Source organism: Gymnoscopelus braueri (genome assembly GCF_963280865.1).
Source record: "Gymnoscopelus braueri genome assembly, chromosome: 6".
NCBI lineage: Eukaryota > Metazoa > Chordata > Actinopteri > Myctophiformes > Myctophidae > Gymnoscopelus > Gymnoscopelus braueri.
In genome coordinates, this window is record NC_137607.1 from 7,811,229 (window position 1) to 7,821,623 (window position 10,395).

At 43.6% G+C, this 10,395-nt stretch overlaps 1 protein-coding gene across 1 annotated transcript; it reads left to right on the forward strand.

Annotated features, from left to right (window-relative positions):
• Positions 1–566: 566 nt before the first annotated feature.
• On the forward strand, positions 567–1,991 carry LOC308086747 (E3 ubiquitin-protein ligase TRIM39-like; the record flags this gene model as incomplete). Its single annotated transcript, XM_080430396.1, has 1 exon — positions 567–1,991. The coding sequence occupies one exon, from the start codon at positions 567–569 to the stop codon at positions 1,989–1,991; it is 1,425 nt and encodes a 474-aa protein (XP_080286522.1).
• Positions 1,992–10,395: the final 8,404 nt, after the last annotated feature.

The window sequence follows — 10,395 nt, forward strand, 5'->3', positions numbered from 1 at the left end:
TACTCTGCTACAAGTAATTAAAGTCATTATATTCAATTGGAATACAAAGCTGATGAGACGTTTCGTGTGTAGGCCTACCAAGTTTTGACACAAGTCATATTGAACCAATATAGACTTTTTCAGAGTTATTCAATGTGCCTGAACCTGAACAACACTTTATGTAAAATAACTGTCACAGCCAGAATCTGAACATTTTAAGTCAAGGTTTGTCAAGGAGTAAATTCAACAGGAAGTTTTACATAATGTATCTCTTTGCAACAGGTCTGTGGTGGTGTGTCGAAGCTCCGCCCCCTGCCAGACTCATCTGAGACAATATGATTGACCTTCAGATCAAACACAACTTCCAGTGAGGAGGACAGACTGTCTTTCCACAGCTACAGGAGGGAATACTGATCCAGACCACTGGAACCGGCTGCTGACTCTATCAGCAGAATTAACTTTAACAACACCCACGATTCACAGTGAAGTAAACTTCAGGGAACATTCTAGAGGAGGAAGTGTTACCACCACTGACTGACAGATTTCCTGTATTGAGCTGAGTGTTTGTAGCTTCAGTCAGAGACTAAATGGCTTCCACGTTGTCTCTTCCAGAAGAGGATTTCTCCTGTCCTGTGTGTCGTGACATCTTTAAAGATCCTGTTATACTGTCATGTAGCCACAGCTTCTGTAATGCTTGTCTGCAGGAATGGTGGAGACGGAAGACTATAAAGCAATGTCCAGTTTGTAAGGAAATACATTCAACATTTCATCTACCCTGTAACCTGGCTCTGAAGAACCTGTGTGAGGCCTTCATACAGGAGAGACGGAGAGCTTCAAAACGTAAGAGAACATCATCAGGGTCCGAGGATCTCTGCTGTCTGCATGCTGAGAAACTCAAACTGTTCTGTCTGGAATGTCAACGGCCAGTGTGTCTTGTGTGTCGAGATTCTAAAAAACACACCAACCACAGTTTCAGACCCATCGATGAAGCTGCTCTGGATCACGAGGAGGAAGTCCAGAAATCACTGATGACTTTACAGGAGAAACTGGAGGTCTTAAATAAACTTAAAAAGAACATTAACCAAACAACAAAACACATTAAGATCCAGGCCCGGCACACAGAGAGGCAGATTATGGAACAGTTTAAGAAGCTTCATCAGTTTCTACAAGAGGAAGAGGAGGCCAGCATCACTGCCCTGAGGGAGGAAGAGCAACAGAAGAGTCAGGTGATGAAAAAGAAGATTGAGGTCCTGAACAGAGACATATCAACCATTTCAAACAACATCAGAGCCATAGAGGAGGAGTTGAGGGCTGAACACGTCTCATTCCTGCAGAACTACAAGACCACAATGGAAAGAGTCAAGTTCACAGTGCAGGACCCACAGCTGGTCTCAGGACCACTGATAGACGTGACCAAACACCTGAACAACCTGACCTTCAGAGTCTGGAACAAGATGAAGGACATTGTCGCCTACACTCCTGTCATTCTGGACCCCAACACTGCCCATCCAGACTATATCCTGTCTGATGATCTGACCAGTGTGAGAGGCGGAGGGGAACGGCAGCTTCCTGACAACCCAGAGAGGTTTGACCGCTATGGCTATGTCCTTGGTTCTGAGGGCTTTAACTCAGGGACTCACAGCTGGGATGTTGAGGTTGGAGACAATACAAACTGGCAAGTGGGCGTGTTAGCAGAGTCTTACCAGAGGAAGGGAGTCAGAGGGGGTCAATACTGGAGTATAGGGTTCTATAATGGTAAATACGCAGCACGCTCCAGACCAGGGCCAGACACTGATCTCTCATTGAAGCAGAATCCTCAGAGGATCAGAGTCCAGCTGGACTGGAATGAAGGAAAGCTGTCATTCTCTGATCCTGATACTAACACACACATACACACCATCACACACACTTTCACTGACACACTCTTTCCATACATTAGCACTGGTGTTAATACTGTCCCTCTGAAGATGTTACCTGGGAAGATCAGTGTAACTGTGGAACAATGCAGTTAGACATGATGACGATGATGATCATTTAGAATCTTTAAGGAGGAATATTACTCAGTTTTATAGAATTTATATGATGTGTTGTTGTTGTGTCAATGACAGTCACAAGTGGTTCTCAAACCTATTCATGTCAAGGACCCCAGCGGACCCCTATCTTAAAAGATATCCCTGTTCCCTAGAAGAGAAGATTTTGTGCCAGGAATTTATGTATATATTTTTTTAAGCAAAAGGTTTTAATGGATACACATTAGTTCCTCGTCCACTTGTTTTTTGTATTTTATATCATAATCATAAGTTCCTCATCCACTTGTATTTTACATGACATTAAAACTGTGTTCATAAATAAGATTGTATAAATGACTATCTGACTCCTGAAGTGCCCACCACCAATTAAAGTATAAACTGTGAGTAGCCTATAGTGAGCGTGAACTGGAGGATGGGGGGCCTGTCCTAAATAGCCTGCATCAGGGCCCGCTGTTACTAACGTTACACCACTGATCCTGACTGTTCCTGTGTGAACCTGTGTCTAATTAAAATGCCTGTGTCTAATTAAAGTTCCGAATAATTAAAATACGCTTTTTCTGCTCCACGAAACTGGTGTGGAAGCTTGCATTGACTTTATAAGGTTTAAAAAAATAACGTATTATTCGCATGAAAAAAATCGCCCCGGTGTGTAAGGACCTTTAATCTTCACTGTTTGATCTCCTGCTTCTGATCCTTGACTGTAATTTGGATTAAACCTTGATATGAACTTTGAATTATTCACATTACATTGTTATTATCATTTCTATCAAACTAAGACATTTGTACACGTTTTTAATAGTGATTATGCAGGGCATTTAACTTTGATAAATAGAATACATTTTGGTACTACTATAGCAATTCATAATTCCAGTATATTCTGTATTCAGATTATGTATTCAAGACTTTGGTGTCAACTTGGCCACCGAAATTCATAATTTCGAAAGAGAAAAAGATGATTCAACAACGTTCAGTCAAGGACTAAACGTGACTTACCATAAAACACAGCCGAAATGTATATGAATATGTCCTGTTGCTACTGTTAAAGTTCACTTTAAAAGAGTTTACATTATTTATTTCTATATTGTACAGATCAGTTTTAATTGTCTTAAGATGAAAGGCAGAGTGACAAGACTAGTGATGATGTCACCAAGAGACAAATACTGGAGCTGCTCCATAGATAGATGGAACATTATGACATAATAATAGAACATTAGTATGATATAATAATGGAACATTAGAACATTATGATATAATAATAAAGCATTACTATGATATAATGATAGAACATTACTATGATATAATGATGGAATGTTAGAACACTATGACATCCATTCATGGTGATTTAGCTATGAACTCAGAGCGGTAAGGCTAAGAAAATACATTCAAGCTGAACTCATGTGCATTTTAGTAGCATGTACAAGAAATATGATGACCATTCACACTGACTAACTCTCACATTGTTCATGTAAAGCTTTCTAGGTTGATAATAATAGTCAATAGTCCACAGAGCATTTAAGTGAGAAAAACATTTATATTGTGCTATTCAAATTATATTGAATCGTGTCTCAAACTGTCTATTATATAATAACTATTATAGTTATAACTATATAACTATATAAATATTATAATCCCTGTTCCCAAAAAAAACATGCTGCAAGGAATATAATGACTATCGCCCAGTCGCTTTGACCTCAGTGATTATGAAAAATCACTGAGTTTTGAGAAAATCATTATCAGTCTACTGAAGGCAGCGGTTGATTGTTCATTGGACACCTTTCAGTTTGCTTACAGGAGTAACAGAGGCATAGATGATGCAGTTCTGGCCTTGGATTATTTTCTTTTAAAACACTTAGAAAATAACTTAGGAAAGAACACTGCTTATGCACGCCTTCTTCTGGTAGATTTCAGTTCAGCTTTTAATACAATACAGCCACATCTCCTAATTAAGAGGTTGAAGGACCTTAATGTCCATCCCCTTATTATCAGGTGGTATTATTCTTTTTTAACTGAACGTACACAAAGGGTCAGTGTGAATGGCACCATGTCAGAGCCCAGAACCCTGAGTACTGGAGCACCGCAGGGCTGCGTCAGTTCACCTGTCCTTTTCACACAGAAATGAGTGCAAATATGATGACCATTCACACTGACTAACTCTCACATTGTTCATGTAAAGCTTTCTAGGTTGATAATAATAGTCAATAGTCCACAGTGCATCTAAGTGAGAAAAACATTTATATTGTGCTATTCAAATTATATTGAATCGTGTCTCAAACTGTCTCCCTAAACTGGATATCAGAGCATTAACACTTTATATGAGCTGATGTCCATTTGACACTGAACTGTGTGGCTCATAGAATTGTTTTAAAGGACAACTTCGTTTTTTTACAACCTCCCTATATCTGTCTAATTTCTGCTAAACCAGCTGGTCATTTCATGAGTCATCTCATCTCATGCGCTTTAGCCACCGCTGGCTGCACGTTTTAGTCATTGTTGGCTAAATTTCTGCTAAACCAGTGGTTTAGCAGAAACCACTGGAAACCACTCACATTCAGCAGGGCTGAATGTGAGTGGGGGTGATGGGGGGCACTGAGCTCATAATTGTTTTTGGGGGGCTGAGCCCGGAAGGGACATGTCTGATGTGGATCTCAGGATCTGGACATGTAAAATCGTAAAAGTTTGAGGACCCTTGAGGACCCTTGAGGGCCCTGGCCAGACTCAGTAGGGAAGTAAGAGAAAACCAACCTAGCGAATCAGTCTGTGTGGTGCCTGGTTCTTCAGGTCTTTAGATGCCATTTACAATGATGTTCTAGGAATTTAAGCACAAGTAATATCACTTTTTTTTTTACATTATGTATGATTGTTTGTCGATATACAATAGGTCCAAAGTTCATGTAGAAAGTTTTGAGCAGATTGCTCCAAAATCCCAGGACGAGATAGATAGAGATAGAACTATTTTTCATAGAATTCAAAATGTTGGAAGATCTAAAGGTCAGAGGTCATAGGTCAAAGTGACACATTTTTTCCTCATCAGGTGACCCATATGTGTATTGAAGTTGTATTGCTGTCGGTCAAACGACATGAGCTATGCCTCTTCAAAGTTAGCATTTTTCAATTGATTGCTAGTGCGTCACCCTTTGGCCAATGGCTGTGACTTTCGTGTCTTTGCCGTTTTGGCATAGCCCTCTACCTGCAATTCTGTATTAATGCTCACTTCTGTGTTGTATTGCAGAGTACCAGATGAGTAGAACCTGGTCAGCCCAAGCTCGTTGGGAATTACTGTGGATCTACATGTAGTCCAGAAGATGTTTGCACACACATGTCCCCGGAAGGCCTCAGGTCCAGATGGAATATGTGGCCGCCGGCTGCTGCACTCATGCAGTCAGGAACTTGCAGAGGCTTGGTGTCCCATCTACCAAAAGTCACTGGACTCATGTACTGTTCCGTCCATCTGGAAAGACTCTATTATAATCCCTGTTCCCAAAAAAAAACATGCTGCAAGGAAAATAATGACTATCGCCCAGTCGCTTTGACCTCAGTGATTATGAAAAATCACTGAGTTTTGAGAAAATCATTATCAGTCTACTGAAGGCAGCGGGTGATTGTTCATTGGACACCTTTCAGTTTGCTTACAGGAGTAACAGAGGCATAGAGGATGCAGTTCTGGCCTTGGATTATTTTCTTTTTTCTGTGTTTTCCCTTTTCCCACTGTAGGTAATGAGAGGGCGGTGAAACAGGCAGAGGTGATACCTGACGCCCTGTTATTGGATGGCAGCGGTATAAAGGAGGCATTATTCGGCAGCGCGAGTCGGAGGGACACGCCGCTGACTCCACCAGACGCCCGACACTACGCTGCACGCCACCACGATCACGCTGCTCGCCTGCTGATATGCCTGTTAACCCTGCCTAAAATGGACGTTACCCACGAGGTCCATTGTATGAGTGTGGTGCTGTATTGCAAATCTGACCATTACTTACGAGCCTTATCCTCCTTCCCAGTTTCCGATCCTTGATCGCACCCGACGTCCCACCGAGGATCGTCGCGACAACGCAGAGTGATTACTGCTACATGCCAGCCAACCCTACCTAAAACGGACAGTCCTTCCGAGCTATATCAGCATCGTGTGAGTGTGACGCTACGTTGATTTCTGCCACCATCGCTTACAGAGCCTTTGTTTCCTCCTCAGTTTCTATCTACGGCCGTGGCCCACGTTCGTCATCCCGCTTGGTGCCTTGGTCCTGGATCGCCACGGTCCAACAGACTTCAACGTGGCTCTGAATAGTGCCGCGGGACACACGCTGCCCCGATTGGACAAGAGACTGTGACGTCACTCGGCCCGGCTGAGCCTCGATTGGAAGAGGACTGAGATTGAGGACTGGGCTCTAGGGCTTTCGGTTTAGTTATATTATGTTATTATTCATTGTGATTCATTAACTGTTATTTTGATTATGCTCTGTATGATGTTTTACTAATACAGTACTGTGACGGTATAGCTGTAGCTGATAGTGGGGCTGATCGCAGGGGTGGGATAACTCCTAGTGGGGTTTCATAGCCTGTCTCTTACTGCCCCCTTCTGGTGAACATGCATGGGTTGGATTTTGCTGTTGTAATTTCAATAGAAGTGTTATCCTATTTTGGTAGGCTTATTGCAGTGATCTTTTTGTGTGCATTTGATTTGCCGTGGCATATTTTATTATTGAAGTGTATTGGTATTATCTGGGGCTGTGTAGAGAGTGGGTGGGATCAACTGTGGGGTGATATCCTAATTCCTGTGAGCGGATGATTAATTGGGTTTGTACTTATTGCTTGTCTGCACTTCAGTAAATAATCAGTACTCAAGATGACTCTATATTTTATTTCGGTTACACAACTAAGCAACAAAACGTTCTTTTCAGGTAAACCAGCCTATGAAATGAATGATTGTGACTCTGACTGGGCACCGTCATTACATCTGGGGCACAGATGTAATGACATATCTGGCATATCTCTGTATGGTATCTCTCTGTCACGCATTGCCCGGTCCATCTTCTGTCCTTTACCAATAAATTCGTTGTAGTATGCGTTCAGGACACATCGTGAGTAACTGTCAATGTTGTTGATACGAGCTGTTGTTATAGAGCTCATCCAAGATGGCCACCGGAACTACGTCAGCCTAACCTAAGCCACGCCTTTTGCCCGATCCCTATATGTTGGCTATTTGAAAATAGACGATCTACAAGCTCACAACCGTTCTACCATTATTTACACGCAACTTCAGAAAAACAAGCCCAATGTGGCTTATAATAATCAGACCAGGCAACACTGCAGACAGGGAGATAGATAGATTGTAAAATCTACAAAGTAACTACAGCAGCAACTAAAGTTCTCCAACACTGCGCATTGCATCTGTGACACGCAACTAAGGGCTATGGCCAAGCCAGCCAGTTAGGCTAGCGAGTTGGCATGTTATGATCGTATGATAATAAAGTGGACTTATTCATTATTATACACTTTGGAGTGAAACAGAGCGATACATGTATAATCAAAAGCATTTTTTCTTTCTTTTTATAAACAAGTATTGTTTACATGACTGTCAATGTCAATGATGGCACAAAATAATTGTCAAACACTTTTGAAATCATTTTATGCCTCTAAAGTGTGTCTTTCACTAAAATGGTCATAACTCAGAATCTAAAGAAAAAGGGCTGTTTTTGGTGAAAACCAAGCTGTATTCAACTACCTCTAGCTAAAAAACGGAACAGAGATTCTAATCTTTGTTTTGAGATACTCCATGTGTTCATAGTCATAGCACAAAATATTCTGTGGGTCCTCAAAGATGAGTCAGAATGGTCAAAATGCCTGGCAGTGGGGCAGCCTGTTCTAGAAAACCTCTGGCAGTGAATGTGTCAATTATATTACATGAATACACCAAATGCATAGAAATAGTAATCTAAAAATAAAGTATAAATAATAATAATAAAGTGCTATCTAAGTTACATTTAGCCGTTGCATAATCCTGCAAGGTCGTCAAGGCTAGGGCAAGTGCTACGGGCTGAGATGGAGTCTGAAGAGGTGAGTCTTCAGATTACGGCAGAAGATTGGGAGGTTGGAAGGTTGGAAAAGACCTCATAACACAGCGGGAGAGGAGGAACGGGAAGAAAGGAGAAGACAAGGTGGTCAGCGTCGGTCTTAAAGGATCTCTTTCAAGAGCAGAACAGCTGAACAGGTCAGAAAAGACCTCCAAACACAGCGGGAGAGGAGGAACGGGAAGAAAGGAGAAGACGTGGGGGTCAGCGTCGGTCTTAAAGGATCTCTTTCAAGAGCAGAACAGCTGAACAGGTCAGAAAAGACCTCTAAACACAGCGGGAGAGGAGGAACGGGAAGAAAGGAGAAGACGTGGGGGTCAGCGTCGGTCTTAAAGGATCTCTTCCAAGAGCAGAACAGCTGAACAGACCTGGGCTGCTAATTTCTTCCACACAATCTGGCCACACTGCAGCGCTTCCAGTGAGTCAATTGCTGTCCAACGATACAACTATAAGACTACTTTTCGTCGAGTTAAAGAAATAAAAAGGTCAGAAAAGACCTCCAAGAGCAGAACAGGTCGGAAAAGACCTCTAAACACAGCGGGAGAGGAGGAACGGGAAGAAAGGAGAAGACGAGGTGGTCACCGTCGGTCTTAAAGGATCTCTTCCAAGAGTAGAACAGCTGAACAGAACCAATGCCCCCACAAAGGGAGATCTCCGAGCTGGAAGTGGAGCTGCGGTCCATAGAACGACTCATCGAGGAGCTCCTCCAGCGAAAGACGGCCCTGTATGCCTGCATAGCCAGCGTCGAACCCGGGGGTAGCCTCCAGTCCACTACCGCCGCTTCGGGGACCGCTGCCCATGATGACCTCCCCCCGCCTGGCTCCTGCTCTCCATCCTGGACAACAGTCGTCAAGGGCCGAGGCAAGAAGAAGATAGCAAAACGAGTAGCAAATCAAAAAGCCTCAATCTCCTTCTTCGATCCGGGTATGGATGTTTCTTTCCCAAAATCCATTCTCTTCTCCCCTATGGGCAAGCCTCCTAAGCCAGGCTCATCAAGTGGACCTGGTCAGGGCAACTGACATCAGGAGAAGCTCCACACCCGCTTCCCAGCGGTCAGTCAGCATGAAGCGCCCCGCGAGCCCCACTCTGCCCACGGGCTTGCCACCAACATCGGCTCCCCCCGGGGAAAAACATCCTCGTCTGTCACCCCAGCCAAAAACGGCTTCCCCTTTCCTTCTGTCCCCTAAAGCTGTCTCTGTGGTAGCCGCGCGTGGCCAGACATTATTGCAATTTTGCAACGGCAGATTGTCTGGAACCAGGCTATCTCCGTGCCTCCACCGCCACAGCCGATAGTCCAGGAGACAAAAAAGTCTTCACACCTGGGTCCAATCGGCGCGTTGCCAATCAACGTAAAATTCAAAGCCAAACTTTCCACCTACAGTCATAACTCTGACACGGAGCAAGCTGAAGTTCTATTTGTAGGTGACTCCATAATCAGAGCTATAAAACTTCCCGGTGCGATTACATATTGCCTCTCGGGAGGCAAGACCGCTGATTTTATCGAATTAATTCCTGCTCACCTCGATATCCATCCCTCCGTCCATACTGTGATGGTACATTCGGGCACGAATGACGTCATGTCCAGGGAGTCGCTCAAACTACAGGATGAACTGACATCGCTCGCCGATACAGTACAGAGCTTAGGGAGGAGGTGTGTCCTGTCCGGCCCCATCCCGACTATGTTCAAGGGCACTGAGCGTTTCAGCCGTGTTTTTAATCTGCATACATGGATGCAAACTTACTGCTCTGCCACTGAAGTTGACTTTATCAGTAACTTTGATTCTTTCTGGACTCAGAGGGACTAATAAACAAGACAGGCTACATCTTAACACCAAAGGTATAGCCGCACTCACCCGAAATTGTATAGATTTTATTGCTTTTAGCCTCAAATGATGGTCTCCCCAGCAGGACCAGGCCCAGTGTTATGGCCCTGACTCTCAGAGCCCTCTCTTAAACGTAACGGGCCCTGCTGGTACGATGGCACTTGGTAACACCTGTGCTGGGAACGCTAATGTTACTGTTACTGCCTGTCCTTTACCCTCAGCCTCCTTGGGCTCTGACGCCCTCTACTGTCCATCTGACAGTACTACCCCCCATCAAACCAGTACCAACCTTATTCCAGTTTTCATCGGAAATAGGCCCCACCTGAGCACCCCTTCTGCGCATAGAGTAAATAAATCTAACCTAATCAGACCTATTAATCAGCGTATGGTTAATTTAAATAACTTAGTCAGACCCTCTACCCATATCAAACCAACATCATCCACGCCATCTGCCACTCCCCCAGTCATTATGTGTCTCCTAAATGTTATAGGCCGTGTGG